The sequence below is a fragment of the Ips typographus genome, linkage group LG2 (assembly GCF_016097725.1).
Source record: "Ips typographus isolate SLU linkage group LG2, UJ_Ityp_2.0, whole genome shotgun sequence".
Lineage (NCBI taxonomy): Eukaryota > Metazoa > Arthropoda > Insecta > Coleoptera > Curculionidae > Ips > Ips typographus.
In genome coordinates, this window is record NC_138423.1 from 24,957,396 (window position 1) to 24,975,635 (window position 18,240).

The 18,240-nt window shown below is 34.3% G+C and overlaps 1 protein-coding gene across 9 annotated transcripts in view; it reads left to right on the top strand.

Annotated features, from left to right (window-relative positions):
- The window catches only part of da (transcription factor daughterless), a 48,127-nt gene that overhangs the window by 24,696 nt on the left and 5,191 nt on the right, over positions 1–18,240 (top strand). For 4 of the 9 annotated variants that reach the window (XM_081971970.1, XM_081971964.1, XM_081971971.1 and 1 more), the window contains 9 exons: positions 7,203–7,514; positions 9,433–9,600; positions 9,763–9,834; positions 9,917–10,112; positions 12,182–12,317; positions 12,564–12,650; positions 14,591–14,689; positions 16,153–16,298; positions 16,359–16,504. In XM_081971970.1, the coding sequence (XP_081828096.1) occupies positions 7,203–7,514; positions 9,433–9,600; positions 9,763–9,834; positions 9,917–10,112; positions 12,182–12,317; positions 12,564–12,650; positions 14,591–14,689; positions 16,153–16,298; positions 16,359–16,504 (1,362 nt within the window). The remainder of the gene's footprint in view (positions 1–7,202; positions 7,515–9,432; positions 9,601–9,762; positions 9,835–9,916; positions 10,113–12,181; positions 12,318–12,563; positions 12,651–14,590; positions 14,690–16,152; positions 16,299–16,358; positions 16,505–18,240) is intronic. The other 5 variants (XM_081971965.1, XM_081971966.1, XM_081971968.1 and 2 more) reach the window with 5 other exon arrangements.

Below are 18,240 nucleotides of genomic sequence, written 5' to 3' on the forward strand. Positions count from 1 at the left end.
CCGATCGCAGATCTCTCTATATAAAAGTATGGAGACGTAGGGCGTATTCAGACAATGTAGAGGTTTGAAAAATGCTGACTGCTTTATTTCTTTAAACGTCCTCCGGGATCCATAAATCTACTGGGAAAAATACATTTTCGGTTCGCATAATACATGTATATTGTTTTATTAAGAAGGCTGCGAATAAAATCTCAATTTTTCTTTTCTGGTTTGTTTTTTGAACTTTTATGATTAACTGCTTATAGCGCCTTAGTACTCTTAGTAGATAGTATCAAAGAGTTTCGACTCAAATTAAGTATTCTCTGTGGAAAACACTTTATTTTTTTGCTTTAAGTCCCATCCAAAACGTCTTTATACTCAACAAAACGTGTCAAGTCATCATTAACGCCGATAATTTTGCACAATTAGGATAAGTTCATTGAATTCCAGTTTGAAGCACTCGAAGCAATGACGCTAGAGTTGCGATAGTGCGAAAATCTTGAGTGGATTTTTTTGTAAAAATGTTGCTATCCAGTCACAGAGCATGTTATTTATGAATTTGTGATAAAGTTTAGCGACATTAATGACAGCAATGATGATAATGATAGGAATCTTTTTACTAGTAGACTGGTTGCTCCAAGTTAATTAGTACAGTAAAAATGCAAAAATTTGTAAATAAATAATGGAAATCACGTCATATACAGAGTGAGTCATGAAGAGGAGGAAAAATTCTACATGCTTATGATTTGTATGAGAATGTTCAGCTTTCTTAAAATTTTCTACTTTACTATCCAGAGTGACCAGAGTTTCAAAAATTTTTACCATAAGACGACAAGAAATGAATTGAAAATAATAAAATTTGATTCTCCTTAAAAATGTGAATTTTTGAGTTGAGTTGATTACCCTAACTCATTTTTGGACTACCCGGAATTCTGAACAGAACGAGAAAGTGTGAAGGAGAGGAAACATCTAGCAAACTGTTATGGTGTCTGAGAAATGAGAAACATTTTCAGATTTTTCTTATTGTTACTTTTTCCATGATCGATCGATGTTGGTCGCAGTGAACCACCCTGTATAACATTTCTTCATATTGTACAAGTAATGATTGACACGATTTTTCTTAGATTTTAGACAACCACGTAAACTTCAGAAAAACTGATAATCTTTTTGCGCAACCGAACAACTTTCCAATTGAGCAAATAAAATACAGGGCGCTCCATTTAAAATAATTGAAACGTGTTTGGTCATGATTATGACAAGTGATTGGCGTATGTCAATTTTGGCAATTCAGGAAAAATACTGCCACTTTGCTATTTTAAACTATGCTGTCAGATCAAAATTAACGGAGTTAGCTGAGTAGAATATAAACAGTCCAATAAAACAGTGTAATAGTGTTTTCTTTAGGTTATTGGATGGGAAATTTAATGGGGATTCCAAAAATAAGCTTAAAACTGTGATTTTCTCAGTCCAAGTAGGTTTTACAGGCGATTTTGTCCCTGACTGTCCTTTCAAACTATCTTTCTGGTTGTTCAAACTTTGACACCGCTTTCCAGGCTGACTGTTTATCAAATTTTGTAGTGGTTTTTTAAGTTATTGGATAGGAAATTTAATAAGGATTCCAAAAATGTGCTTAAAACTGTAATTTTTTCACTCCAAGTGGGTTTCACAGGCGATTTTGTCCCTGACTGTCCTTTCAAACTATCTTTCTGGTTGTTCAAACTTTGACATCGATTTCCAGGCTGACTGTTTATCAAATTTTGTAGTTTTTTTAGGTTATTGGATAGGAAATTTAATGAGGATTCCAAAAATGTGCTTAAAACTGTCATTTTTTCGCTCCAAGTGGGTTTCACAGGCGATTTTGTCTCTGACTGTCCTTTCAAACTATCTTTCTGGTTGTTCAAACTTTGACACCGCTTTCCAGGCTGACTGTTTATCAAATTTTGTAGTTTTTTTAGGTTATTGGATAGGAAATTTAATGAGGATTCCAAAAATGTGCTTAAAACTGTCATTTTCTCTCTCCAAGTGGGTTTTCCACGCGATTTTGCCCCGGACTCTTCTAAATTAACTAAAATAATAAGTAAAATTACTTCCTGGGTGAATAAACTACTTTTCAATTCACTATTTTATACGTTATGTACTGTTTTAAACACAAAGTTGATGATGATTTCTAAGAAACGAAACGTCGGGACAAATATTTATAAACGTTATGTTGTAGAGCTCGAGAATATGAAATAATTTTTAGTTTTTTTTTTAGTTAATATGTATCCAAAAATCGCTTTTTTTCTAAATGTCTAAAAATTTAAAACAAATATTTTCCAGAAATATGCTATCCTAATTGTGCAAGTTTTTTTCTAATTTAACAACCGAATCTGTTACGGTTTGAAAGACCTCCATACAATGCATGTTTTTCTTGGACACCTTGTATATCTTTAAGAACTAATTTTTATTCAAACAATCTTCGGCCTTGATTCTATAGAAGACAAGACCTTTCAAAACCTTTTATTGCTTATCGGTCAAGCCATTTCGAAGATACAGGGGGTATGTTAAAAATTTATTGTTGTATAATTTTACTGTTATAATTTTGGTGAGCAGTTTAATTCTTTTTTTAACATTTCTCGTACATGAATTTTTCTCCGGCAAAATATTTGTATTGTGACTGTTCTACATAAATTGAAACCTTTTTCTCAACTGAAAATGTAGTAAATAAAGCGGTGACTGTCACTTTCGCTTAATAAAAAAAACTTCTGCCATCAAACAAAGATGATTAACAGAGACACATCAAATGGGCGATGTTCTATAATTAGACTGGCATTTCTCGAAAATGTTAGTTATGTACACGCTCAGCGGGAGAGCTTTCCAAGAACGAGCGCTATAATGTCGAACCAATAACAAATTCCTTCAAAGGCGGTAAATTTTCAGGGTATAATTTATGTTAATAAAAATTCAAGCGTGCATGTTTTCATATTAAATGCATTAAAATTGGAAAAAAAATGTACGAACTGTAAACGTATTTACGGGCGCAAACAATTATTATCCTAATCCACTGCAATCGATTAATCAAAATCAGAACAAAGACGTATTAATCGCAATTACTAACTGTTACCCGGAGGTACGGTAAAAAAATGATATTAACCCAATTCGTATATCCAATAACATATCGAGATGAAACCGATACGCCAGCCAGTCAGCATCGGACTTTCATCATAAATATTTTAAATCGAAAGAAAGCAGCTTCGAAAATGATTTATTGTTGTAATGCAAATTGTTGTTTGTGTCAGAAACGTGGCTTAACGCACCTAACGGTATCGGACACAATTCTAAAAAAGGAAACTAAAATTTAACAAAGTGACGCTTGATATTCAAATAAACTCACTTGACAGTCTAATCAAGCTAAACAAATACGGTCTAAGGCCTTAGCCACATCTTCTCTATATGTAAATACTAAATAAGTTTTTAACCATCGACATGTTAGATGGCTTTGCACTTCGTTTATGAAGTTCTTTTTAACTGCTACTCGCGTTTAAAAGTCAACGAACCGATTGCGTAACCAGATAAACTCCATATAAACGGAAGGTTAGGCAAAACTTTATTGTTAATGAAATATTATTACAAGTGTGTACGCATGATAAGTTGCTCCAATGAATTTTAATAGTCTTTATTAAGCGTAATAAGTAATTACGAACGAACGAAACGGTGGCATATCTTCAATAAGAAGTAACGAATAATCAAGAACTATTTAGGAGAAAATTGTACTATTTTTAGTCTCAATTTTATCTAGCACAGTTCAGACTTTTGAACTGGTCCATAATGGTGTTTGCATAGAAAGATTAACATTAAAGGATTGCTGGTGGAATGTCAAGTGGCTGAAGTTTGAGTGGCGCTGATCAAAAACCAGATTATATTATTTTCTAAATAAATAATTGGTAATAAAATAGTAAAAATACAGGTTGGTCCAGTTTTAAATGTCAATAATTCACCAATCCATAGCCAATTAAAAAATAAGTTGACATTCATTATGTCATTTTCCTGAAAAGTGCTTCCTAAGGAAAATACAGTCCTTCAAATTTCTGTTTAAAAAATCGTTTTTTTTTTTTGTCATAACTGTCAGACCGTTGGAGCAATATTGATCAAATTTGGAACAAGCACTTTATTACACGTTATTACGGTCAATGACCCAAAACTAACCCAACCCAAGTTAAAAATTGTCTTGGAAACGGAAAATTTACTTAAGAAGTTTAAAAAATATTATTGTAGCCAGTTTTCATAGTTTCCAGACAAACTGAAAGACTCATAAGCTTAAAATTTGCATTTGAAGTAAGTTTTCATAATTTGAAGACAAATTTCAATATTTTAGTCTTGAAAATAGTCTTAGATGCAGGACATTAACATTAGATTCATGAAAATTGTCTTGAAAACGAACTTTTCGTGCTTTTTACTTTGCTTTTCATTTTCTTCGAATTCTGGACTATTTTTAGTGCTTCAAAACTGCTTTCAGCTTGGTAAATCGAGTTTCAAGACTATCTTCACCAAGCTATTGACATAGCAAACTTAAAAAACAATTTTTACATTCTTCATAGACTTAAAATGGCATTCCAAGCTTTGTCACTATTAAATCGACTTCTGGACACCTCAGCGCTAAAAATTCGGGTATTTCTTAATAAATTAGACGGTTTTTAGTGTTTTAAGGTTGTTTTCAGTGACTCAAATCGAGTTTCAAGACTATCTTTACAAAGTTTTTGACTTATCAGGCCTAAAAGCCAGTGTGTTCACTGACCATAGTCTTGTAATGTTATTTCAAGCTTCTTCACTATTAAATTGACTTCTACACTCATAGGTGCAATAAATTGTAGCACCTCTAAGAAATTCAGACTGTTTTTAGTGCTTTTTAAGACTGATAAATCAAGTTTAAGACTATTTCTAAAAGTCAAGTTTCTTCAGTAATAAAAGTAAAAAATTTTGGTACCAAATGCTACAATAATAGTCTTGAGAACTAATTTTTAGAAATGAAATAGTCCGAAAATTTAATTTACTTCTAGACGTTGTCCAGTCCAGAAAATTGAGTTGTACACCAATTAAAGTCTTGAAAATATACTTTTGGACTCTCTTTAGTCCTAGTAAATTCAGTTCTAGCATTAAAAGTCAACTTTTATACTATTTTTAGTAGTAAAAAATTAGTTTCATGCACAATACAATCTTTGTCTTGATTTCCGGACTTTTTTTAGTTCTTGAATGCCAGTTTCAGACACTCAACCAGGATGGCAGTCTGAGAAAGCGAATCATAAGACCATTCCTAATAGTAAAAAGCAAGTTTTTAGACTATTCAGTACAAATTTGGACTTTCACAAGTCTTGAATGTTCAGTTTTAAACTATAAAACGATTTTTTAAATTGAAATTTGGAGGACTGTATCTTCCTTAGGAAACGTTTTTCAGAAAAATGACACAAAGTCAACTTATTTTTTGATTGGCTATCAAATGGTGAATTATTGACACTTAAAACTGGACCACCCTGTATATGTCATGTTCTTATTAAACAATAATTTGTACAATAAGGTCAACACGGCCAAAAAAAAATATTGAGGACCGGTTGTTTTAGTAAAACGTTACTCAAAGTTGAACTGGAAGTTTCAATACTAATTTTAGAGTATTCAGATTAAAGTTAACTCCTACCTACACAACTGAGGCTTAGACATGTTTGGCAGTTCAATATAAATTACATATTTCATGTATAATGTCAATCTGTTTCTGAGATATTTACCAGTTCATGTGAAATACGTCATTTACATTACCTAAAACAATTATTGTAATTTTTGCATATCAGAAAATGTTTTTTTCTTGGTTTTTATGTTTTGTTATGCCTCGACCTAAAGGAGTGGTGAAATTCTGGAAAACATGCTATCACGAAGATTATCAATAATTTTAAAACTCTTGTGGTATTACCCCCCGAAAATTTTATAGTTTTTGAAATAAACACAAATAATTTAGTATTTAAGTTACGCGTAAATAGTTTTGAATAACACCAAAGTAGGCGGAGTATGCGTTTTGCAAATTTGACGTTACAATGACGTAATTGAACAAATTATGACCAACTGTCAAATTACGTCATAGTGACGTCATGATACAGCACAGCCTACTTTACGATTAATACTCACAAAAGGCTTGTTAAACCTTAGTGGGATAAAAAAATATTTTATTATTTCAGAAAGTAACTTGATACAAATTTGCTCTAATTTTAGAGGGGGCATAAGACATTATAAAAATAGGTGTGTTCTATTTGAAAAACTTGTTGTATGTTTTAAAGTCAATTTTTGACCTCCTAACCTACTAAATCTTTGACATTTTTCTCTACCCACTCATAGAACCAACCTTGTCACCACACAAAAACCAAGAAAAATACATTTTCTGATATACGAAAATAAAAACTGTTTTAGGTAATGCAAATGTCAAATTTTACATAAAGTGTACAATACGTCTAAAATTTGTCGTAGAATCCAAAAAAAAGTGTAGCTATACAGGGTGTAAATCTAAGAGAGTTACATACAATTTCTCCCAATATACCTAACAACTAACACTATTTGACTTTTTGCATAAGAATTGTAGATTTAACAGAATTGATTTGTTTAAATAAAATTAATATCATACGGCTTGATTAATATTGAAATCAACGTGAATCAGAACAATTCTCTCAACTCCATACATTTTTAAATTCAAACTAGAGGGGAAGTTATTTATAATTAAACCGAGAATAAAAGCTTTTTTACGATCGTTTACGCCTGTAACTTACTCAGAGGAGTCGCGCAGAATAATCTATGTTTAAGGTTTATTGCTCTTTGTTAAGGATTTTTATTGCCCTCTTACTGCGGGGAGGGCCTTAGTTTCTGTTTAGCGATCTTAATGTCTTTTAAAGAAAATAATTACCCATGGGTACCCCAGGAATACTGTACGTACAGCTCTCGAGGGGTATTTTATTTGTTATTGTTCATTTAAGTGAAATTCACATATAAAGTGTAGTTAGTACTTATAGAGCTCACGGTTCATTAAACCTGACTAAGAAGAATTGAAGGTAAAAATAGCACCCTGTCCTTTGGGACTTGGCAAAAACGAATGTGTATCACGTATTGGTAATAAATTTGTCCGTATGGATTGGTTGACTGTGCATGTGACTTAATGACCTCTTACTCGTTCACTTTTTTCTTATTTTTAATATTATTTTTCCTTTTCACAGTATGGTTCGGACGAATTCAACGAATCGCCTCGTTACACATCCCCCGGTGCTACGTCAGGGTACTACTTAGCGGATGGGGCGACGAATACGGTGGGGCCCGCCGACTGGCCCCATCCTTACAGCGGCTACAATCAGGCTTTTGAAAACTTCGGGCTGATTCCAGAACAAGACACGGGGCCGCAGCAGGGTCTGCCCCCTATGTCATCTTTAAGGCCAAACGGGGCCCCCACCACCACCATTGCAGGACCCGGGAACGCTTTTGTCAGTCCCAATGGTCACACCGATGCTGTGGTGGCAAAGGGATTGGGATCGGTAAGTTTTCGTCATCAATACATGTAATGTACTTTGTAACCTATAAATTCTTAGAAAGGTGACTGTAAAGAATCGTTATCGATTAAATATTATCGTAGGTAATCAAAAATGTAATTGCAAATCAAATTTTGGCTTGTAAATCAGTCTCTCTTGATTATTATTATCTTTTTTTTTTGTTCAGGCCATAGATTCTTGAACCGAGGGAAGGGAATTATCAAGAGAAAGGAAGACATAATTTGACACAAACCTGCTTTTGCCAACCAGTTCTGTCACATTCTATCGATAATTCTACTCGCTGCGTTCAAGAATTAGGGCCCAGGTGTCTTTTCTACAAATAATTTACTTTATTTTTATTAAAACTGTCCATATCATATTTTTACTCCAAGAATTTGTTTTATTAATTTCAAAATCTCCTTTTTTGATTTGTACAATTATAAGTTAGGTTAGTCGGTATTTTTCTTATAAGAGGAATTGGTAATGCTAAGTCCGCATGTTGTCCACTGTTTGTGGGTTGTGATTGGTCAAAAAAAAGCAACAAGCTGAAACCTGTTTTTTTTACAAATCAAAGTATACATTGTGCTGAGATTTACGCAGATGCTGCACATGTGGACTTAGATAACCAGTCCTCTTATAGGAATAGACATTTCCGAATTAAACAGTGATTAGTCATTAACCTAGCTGTATACTAGGCTTAACCAATTATAAACAACTAACTAAATTTTCACACGTGTAGGTTATAATGTAATAATTATTATGCTATAAACTATGAAGTCCAAACATCCAAATCTTGGGTTAATTCTGTTATTAAAACAGTCTCAGCCTTCTTTTCTTAAATGAAACCTTTGATATTGCTAGTTAGTTAAGTTAGATTTGCTTTGAATAGTCATATACAGGTGTGGTAAATCCAAAACCGACCATAGAAAAACCGTGTAACGGACAGAGAAACGTAGATAATTGCATGCGCGGGACAAAGACAGAAAACGAAAAAATATCAAGTAGGCCATATTTTCAGTGCGCTGTTGCCAAAATCCAATACCGTCGACAAAATTAATTAATTTTTTTTGTTACTCTAATTGGTATTTTATTAAGTTTACTATTCAACAAGTGTTATGTTAGTGTAAATTTGAGTAATCCCTGACACAACTCGCTTCAGAATAATCAATAAACAAAATTAATTTTGTCGACGGTATTGGATTTTGGCAACAGCGCACTGAAAATATGGCCTACTTGATATTTTTTTCGTTTTCTGTCTTTGTCCCGCGCATGCAATTATCTACGTTTCTCTGTCCGTTACACGGTTTTCCTATGGTCGGTTTTGGATTTACCACACCTTTATGCTAATTTTTATGCTCTAATATGTTATTAATTAAACCTGTCACCTGTCAAATTCTAAGACTAAATTAATTTTTAACTTAAAAATGTGGATTGCACATAATTTTCAAGTCTAATGTCAATATAAGATATAAATGCACATTCAAATTTACTCTACTGGGATGGTAGTTTAATATTTTAATTGGTAGTGATCAAAAAAAGATACTCTCCTAACTATATCTGAATATAATCTATTATATTCTTTTAGTACCTATTTTGCTCCTATTAACATTGATCTCCTACAAGAACGTGGATATCAACTTTTTCCTTAAAGGTTACGTATTCAGGTCGTCATATTTCAGTACGAGCAACTTGTCGCCATAACACACCCTACCATAAACTACTTTGAGGAAGCTGTTCAATGCGTTACCAATGAATAAACTTAAATTATTAATAAATCATTTTGCTTTTCATCGAAAACCCACGCACATATAGTTTACTAATTTAGCCTACACATTTGTGACGTTTTATTATTGTAGACGCCCACGTTTTAACAGGTGACAGTGTTTACGTTATTAATAACTAATCGACACACCTTTTTTTTTAGATATACCCAACGGCGGAACAGGCCAGCGCAAGTAGCTACAGCTCAGCACCCTCGACGCCGGTCAGTTCCCCTCCCCCGCTCGCCTCCACGGGCTGGTTAACCAATCACAGCACGCCACATTCACCCCACTACACGCAGACGGTCACCACCCCTCAAAACTTACACATGGTAAGCCGAAAGTTTTCCTTTTTTTGTTCTTGGTTTGTGTTGTGCTTTTCTTATACGGTGGCACCTTTTATTGTTGATCGTTCACTTTTTCCGTTACATTTGGCATTTTTCTGTTTGTTTTGCATGTGTTTTTTTTTTCTTTTTTCGTTTTATTCTGTGAAGCCTACCGCCCCCGAAGCGCAACGTTTCGATGACGCGATCGGATTTCTTAGAGATCACGCCGAGGCCACGCAGGTAATTACCAATTTTTCTTTTCACTGTTTGACTAGTTTGGTTGGATGTGGAACCAGTTGCGAGTTTGGCTTTGTTTTTGTAGGGTGCCCGAATGGAAGAAAGACTGGACGATGCCATAAATGTTTTGCGCAATCACGCAGAATCGCAGATCGTGTTAGGCCAGTTGCCGAACAGTTTAGCGCCGCACCAATTGACGCAACTCGGTTATTCGGCACCTCCCACTGCGGATCCCCACTTACCCGATCCAGTTAAAGTAGAACGGCCCACATACAATACCAGTGAGTTAAATATTATTTATTTATTTGGATTATCCAGGGACTTTGACAATATTAGATCGAAAACTGAAACAAAACGTTCCAATATACACATATTTTAATTGTTTTGAAATGGAAGTTTCACTAAATGTCTGATCAAAAAAGCATTTACTACGTTTACACCGCGTGGGCCAGGCTCACCTGAAAGGTGGTACCCGAACTAGTATCCAAGATTTTACTCCTTAAAACAGATGATTTCCTTTACTCTAATTAATTCGATCAAAAGGGTATGCATAAAACATTTGAGAGTATTTTGAGACACAGAGTATTAATATAACAAAATTGACTGAAACTTGGACAGAACAGCATGGGCACATGTAATTATTAAGATAATATTCATTACAATAATTTACTAATTTTTCAACATTTAAACTACATTTTTAAGGTCACGTGACTGTTTTTGACAGGTGTCAACTGGCTTTTACAGTGATGCAAGTTCAAAATTGTATTATTAACGTCACGTAACGTGTATTTTACAATTTCAGCTTTTACAACTGTCTAGATTTAATTTACCAAATGATCAACATTTAAATTACATTTTAAAGTCACGTGACTGTTTTTGACAAGTGTCAGTTGGTTTGGACAGTGTTGCAACCTCTAAAATGGCATAATCAAAGTCACGTGATGTGTCTCTTGCAATTTCAGCATTTACAATTGTCTAAAATAGTCTAAATTTAATTTACAACATTTTTTAATTTTAAACCACATTTTAAACGTCACACGTGACTAATTTTGACAGATGTCAACTGGCCTTTACAGTGTTGCAAGAACATGCAGAATTGCATTTTCAACGCCACATAACGTGTATTTTGCAATTTCAGCTTTTACAACTGTCTAAATTTTAAACCACATTTTAAAAGTAATTCTCCAGCATGTATAACCCCCGTTTTTAAATCTAAACTGTGGGCCATTTCAATCTCGATTTTTTGGGTTATTATGAAAACTTCGCCATTTTGAAACGAATCAACGGATTTTAATACGGTGATTCGTTCCAAAATGGCGAGGTTTCCATGTTGGACTTGATTTATTGTCTTTTTACTAATGTGAAAAGTGTCTTCTTTAATTTTTGTCATATTACAACTGTAACTGTATTATACAGGACGGAAAAGAAACGCTTGCAAAAAATTTTCACCTAGTGCCCAAATAACCATTTTTTCTTATTTCAACATAAGGAAGTGTTGTTTAGATCAGTATCTCGAGACGTTTTTGGGCATCAATTAACTTAAGGCTGTAGATTTGATCTGTCATTCAAACTCAGATGTAGGTCGCATATTAACCTTTAGAGACATCTGGCAATTTTAAACAATTCTTATACTGGGTTTAGAACTTTTGTAGAAGCCTCTGGCACTTTCTTAATTAATCTAGAAGCTTTTAATCATTTAAAACAATTTTTGGAAGATTTAAGACACTTCTGACACTTTGTAGAAGGCTGTCATAGCATTTAGAGGTCTATACAACTTTCAAAATGGTCCTAGAGGCCTCTGACAATTTAAAAAAGCTCTGGGACTGTTTAAGAGAGGCGTAGAGGGCTCTGGAACTTTTCAGAAGTTCTCATTAGCATTTAGAAGTCTTTGGCACATTTAAAACGGTCTTAGAGGCTTCTGACAATTTTAAACAAGTCTAGGAATACTTACAGAAGCTTCTGGCACTTTTTAGAAGGTTGACAGTAGCATTTGGAGGTCTCTGGCACTTTCAAAATAGCCTTAGAGGTTTCTGGTAATTTTAATACTTGGAACCGTTTAGGCTTATACTTTGTATGTTGTATATGCATCTGAAACGCTCTTTGAAATGTGACAGCACTATTGAACACTGTTTTTCGAACAAATCTATATTTTTTCTGCCACGGGACGTTAATTGTAAAACGTCCCGAGGTATGGATCTAAACAACACTTCCTTGTGTTAAAATAAAACCTAAAAAAAATAATCGGTTAATCTTGTGTGACTGACTTGATTAAACATTTCCCTATGCACTGTAGTTTTTAATTATTTTTAATTAAACTTCTTTTTTTTCACATTTATATAATATCTAGTAGGTAATGTTCATTTTGTAGAAAAACGCAAAGAACCGCCAGACAGCGACACAAAACCGTCAAGTTCAGTGGAAAGCAGTATAGTACCCAATTCAACCAGCGGGATGGGTGGCAAATCTTCAAAAAGGTCGCGGAGATGGTATGTATATCATGCAATTTTCATTCCTTTACATTGCTTTTGTCATATTACATTTAATTCATTTTTTCAAATACTCTAATAACCATTCAAACTCGTTTTTTTTACTAAGAAAAGAGCTTGCTTCGAGCTATTTGTTACGGTCAATACCAAAACGTTTTTGTTCATTTCTAATTTAAAAATGTATGATATTGTGATGACGTATAATGACTAGAGCATTGTTTTTGTTTCTCCAATTTGTGTAAATAGTAACACCGACGAAGACGAAAGCGAGGACTCGTCCAACAAGGCCGTACGCGAAAAAGAGCGTAGACAGGCCAATAATGTTCGTGAACGGTATGTACCGATACTAATGTTACTTCCACTACTTAAGGCTAAATTTTGGTTATTTAATGTTTTGAGACTCATACTAGAAACCATACAGATGACTCTCATTTTTAAATAAATTAGAAGAGACTAAACTAAAATGGAAGAAATTACAGTTTACTGTTTGGCCAATATCTTGTCAACATTTGTGACACCTAAAGCTGGGTTTATAGAGCGCACAATGCATAACATTGCACAAGAAATCACAAGTGTTTCTTTTTGGTGTTTATACAGTCGCACAACATATAATTTTTAACCATTGAAAAGAGTTCATTGCAATGTGAAATGTTATTTTTCTGTCACTTGCCATTTGTTAATCATGTCAAGCACAGATAAGGACGATAAGGCAAAAAAGGTGTGCTTGCTGTTGTAAAGTTGGAAAAGGGGAAAAAACCATTTTTAATAACAACAATATATTAGAATTCTCCATATTTAGAAAGCCAACACAAACCGACCATTCCCATCCCTGATGATTCCAACCACCACTTGCAACACAAGATGGCAGCGTTCAGGTGTTATTATTCCATGCTATTTCCTGCATAGAACAACCTTGTGATAAATAACTGAAAAACAGAACTGGCAATACTACACATTTTTATTTGGAATTGAGAATATACTTACTGCAGAGTGAGGGCAAGACGTTGTTTTGGGCTAATTGGATTTTTTGTCTTGTCTTTCTGCAGGAATGGCCCCACAAAAGCTAATAACTTATGGAACAGTTCTGGAGTCATACGCGTATATTTGAAAAACTGCTCTGTATCATGTTTTTCTGCAATCTGAACTATTTTTTCAAAAACGCTATGTTCATTGCGTTTTCTATTCATAGGTCGCGTTTTAAACCTCCGTATTCTCCTTTTCTTGACATCTAAGCTTAATGCTGTAGCTGCAGCACCCATCAAGAGTAGAAGCCCCAATTGTTGCCAAGGTTCCATCTGCAATTATTTAATAAATTCTTGATGTAAAGAGAAACTAATTAGCTCTAGATAATTTTTACCACTAAACTCTGTTTTTTCCGTAGATACTTCAACTGTTTTTATTGCACTAAATGACCAAAAAATCACAAATACAAAATCAACAACACACCACAATTCTTGGACAATCCAAATCCACAATTTATAAGCAAAACAATAACACAATATAATGACGGACGGCAAATGTTAAAATGTGACATTACAAAATTTTGCGCAGGCGTACAGCTGTTTTCGCATAAGAATTGCATAGAAAGTTAAAAATTATGACCTTTCTATGCGGTATTGTGCAAGTGTTGTGCGCTGTATAAACGGCAGTAGGCATTACTGTAAAGCCAACTTTCTATGTTATGCATTAAGTTATGCATTGTGCGCTGTATAAACCCAGCTTAACTGATACAAAAACTAAACTTTTCTCAAATTCAGTCACACAAGTAACAAACTAAAAAGAGAGAATTAGAGTGAGTTACTATCAGAACATTGTATTTTAACTTTCATGGTTTCTACGAGGAGTCTTGTATAAAAGCCTTAAGTATATTTCCAACACCTTATTTTCCTTATACACTCCTTAATCAAACTTACCCTCTGAGGCCCATATTCAATTACAAATGTTACGTTTCTGTCCAGAATTTTTATTTTGAATTGTCGTAACATTCGTTTGTCGAATTTGGCCCGGTGCATGCGTAGTTATTTGTTTCCTCTGTCGTATTATATTTATTACATTGAAAATTTGCTGTACAACAATACGAAATGCATTATCGAATATGGGCCTGTTACCCGTCGGACCTTTTTCCGCACCGAACGAATCGGCCGTCCTCGTTTTGTGTCTTGACACTTTTCTAATCGCATCGTGTGTGTGGTTTTTTCACCGTCTATCCAAAGCTGAATCGAGCTCTTTTGCTTTGAGAAAAAAATAAATGCGCGCGTACAACGTACCAATAGTTGTTCCAGTGCGGACGAGACTGAGGACGGAGAATTAGATCCGGACGTAAAAGCGCAACGGGAAAAAGAGAGGCGGCAGGCGAATAACGCCAGAGAAAGGTGAGAACTCTCTTGTTTGGTATTGTGGCCTATATTCTTGTATGTGTTTCAATATTGTTTCTAGTTTCCGTTTTCCCCCCATTTCCCATTCAAAGTTTTAAGCTAATGTACCGCATAATTCTGTTGTATTCAGGGGGTGGTAATAGAAAACCCCACCACAGGGATAACCGTGCAACAGACAGGGAAACATTGATAATTGCATGCGCGAGACAAAGACAGAACATCTAAAAAAAGTCCAAATTGGCGAAAGTTTTGCTGCGTACATTTGTTGAGAAACTTGGAGCAAATTATTTGTTCTTCGTTAAGTTAACTCTCTAATTTAGTAAGTCCTACATTGAGTTGGGTGGGTCACTTCGTAGAAACACTCTTAGGGACATCTTTGTGTAAATAGCGCACATTTTTGCCAAATGGTCCTATCCCACATATCATAAATTTTTGTTTTAATGACTGGAATCGAAAGAATAGGATCAAAAAACTAATTTTTTATATTCTTGAAGAAAAAATTATGGTCATAAATGTTCCTACATTAGTTTGAATTTGTCCATTAAATTTAAAAGATCTGTTTTGGCGCGCATGTGACGTACGTAATTCTGGGCGATTTTATTGGCTGTTGCACGCTCGGTTGCACGCCAACTGTTTCACTTCTTGTCGCTGATTGGTTAATAGTGTAGTACGTCACCGGGGGCGGGCGTTTAAAACATGAGATTAATGTAGTTTTTGTCATCATTTTTTTTCTATTTAGACTTAATATTTTTGAAAACAAAAAAATACGGGTATAATATTTTCAATCCGTCTTTGTAGTTATGAAATAAAAAAAAAATGTGGGACAGGCCCATTGTCACAATACAGGCCTCTAGGATACTTAAGTCAGTCGGTATTTATCATTTTCTGTTTTATTCGATTTTGAGGTTAGAATTCAATAACTTTTAACGGGTAAAAATTAAGGCATTAGAGAGTGGTTGCAACGCAACAGTAATTCGAATGCTAAACAGCTAAACGAATATTCATTCTTTGCAGATACATTTTTTTCGATTACTAGACTTTTTTTGGATTTTCTGTCTTTGGCTCGCGCACGCTATTATCAATGTTTCTCTGTCAATCACATGATTTTCCTGTGACCGGTTTTTCTTTTACAACATCTGTATAACTAATATTTTGTTAGCAATAACTATTTTGATGTTGTTAAATCAAGGTGATTACAAGAAGTCAATCGGGCTTGCTTCTGGCAAACAGACCCCCTTAGTGACAGCATTGGTAAATAATCGTTTATTTAAAAGAGAAAAGTAAAAACAATCATACTCACCAACAAACTATTTGGTTCAGGTTCATCTACAATACTGAAAATGCTGTAATATGGTATCTTTTAAAATAAAATCACCAAAGAGATACTTAAGACAGATTAATTGTGGTACATTAGACTATTCAAACATCAGTCTGATGGTTAATTTGTTTGTTTTAAACAGAATACGTATTCGTGATATAAACGAGGCCCTGAAAGAGTTAGGCAGGATGTGCATGGCCCACCTCAAAACTGACAAACCTCAAACCAAACTCGGTATTCTCAATATGGCGGTCGAGGTCATTATGACCTTAGAGCAACAAGTGCGCGGTAAGATTTTTTTTTCGGTACATTGTGAAACAATTAAAGCTAAATGCCGGACTATTCCAGAACGCAACTTAAACCCTAAGGCTGCCTGTCTCAAGCGGCGGGAGGAGGAGAAGGCGGAAGACGGCCCCAAAATGGGACCAGGACCTCACCCCGGCGTAATGATGAGTAGGGAGCACATACCTACTCCTCATTACCCCACAATACCGGTATGACTTTGTTTTTGTTTTAATTTGTCCATCCGAAAATAGTTTATAAATATTAGTTCTATGGTTTGACATTCTTGTCAATTAGCGAGTAACTATCCAAGTTCAGTTATTCTTTTTTTTTACTAATCATATGATGATCTGACAGTTATTACGTGACTGTTTTTATCGTATACACGTGACAAACAGTTCGATCAGGTCACCCAACGAATCGAATTCTTGAAATGGAACAAGGTCTGCTTTTGTGACAGGATTGATAACAGATGTCGAGCAGACTTAAATCAGTAAAAGTCACAAAGACATAATAACACAGGTTTTAGATGAAAAAAGTCAGTTCGTACTAATATAAGTTATGCTGGCAAATGACATGACACTTAGAGCTTAAAGACTAGCAATTGCAGACCTTGATATTAAAATTACTGACAATTGTTACTGAAAGTCAAGACAATTACTGGCATTTTTGTTTTTAATTACTGCGATATTTCTGCCCTGCCACCATGACCCGTTTTCTAGACATAAAATTATTATTGAACTATAAATACATAAACTGTACTATTATCTTTAAACACTTCGGGCAAGTCGGTCTATTCGTCTTGCAAAATTATGCATTTCGGCACTGACTGTGGTTTTAAAGTCAGGCAGTTCGTAAAATATGTCAGAAAATATGCAAATAGTTAGTTAGTTAGTTAGTCTTCTTTATTTCTAATTATGGTCACAATACATTTTCTATAACTACAAAAAACATACATGAAAACACAAAAAGAAACAGCGTCATTTTAAGATGAGCGTACTCTTACATAATCCCTGATACAATATGGCTCTAAATTAATTAACATCTGTTTTACCTTTCTTTTAAAAAGTTTCTCATTTCTTTCTAATTTTAAATCATTTTGTAATGTATTAAAAAGCTTCAAACAGGCATAATATGGATTTTTTTCGGTTATAGTTAATCTGTGTATCGGATAACTTACATTTACGCTTCGAGTGTTATAACTATGATGTACCTCCAGATCAAACATACTTTTGTTTTTGAAAAAGAAAACTTTCACAAATATATAGTCCCCACACCGTCAGAATGCCATTAGCTTTGAAAACCCCCCTGCAGCTCTCCCTGTATCCCATTTTCTTGACTATTCTAAGTGCTCGTTTTTGTAAAACAAAAATTTTTTCCATTAAGCTATTAGAACCCCAAAATATTATCCCATACTTGAGCACAGATTCAAAGTTTGCGTAATATAGGATTTTTAATGTTCTTTCATTCATGTATTTCGCAGTGACTCGTATGCCATAGCAAACTGAACTAAGCTTTTTGTTTAACTCTAAAATATGATTTGACCAGTTTAGGAATTCATCCAAGTGAATTCCAAGAAATTTGGTATGTTCTACGAGCTCTGTATTTGATTGTCTAAAAGTTAGTGCTCCAGGTTTTTCAATTTTGAATTGTTTTGTTCTAAAGAGTAGAACCTTTGTTTTATTATTATTAAGTAATAATCTGGTACTTTTAAACCAATCTTGTGCTCTGCAAAATAAGTTTTCTCCCGATAGTGCTAGGCTTTCTACATTTCTTCCCCCTCTCAATAAATTCGTATCATCGGCATAACACGTCACATGCTCATTTTCTGAAAGCAGAATGTTGCTCAGGTCATTAAGAAATACAATGAATAAAATAGGTCCCAATATGCTTTCCTGTGCAATTCCAATTTTATTTTCCTTCAGACTTGAGAAATAATTCTGTCCAT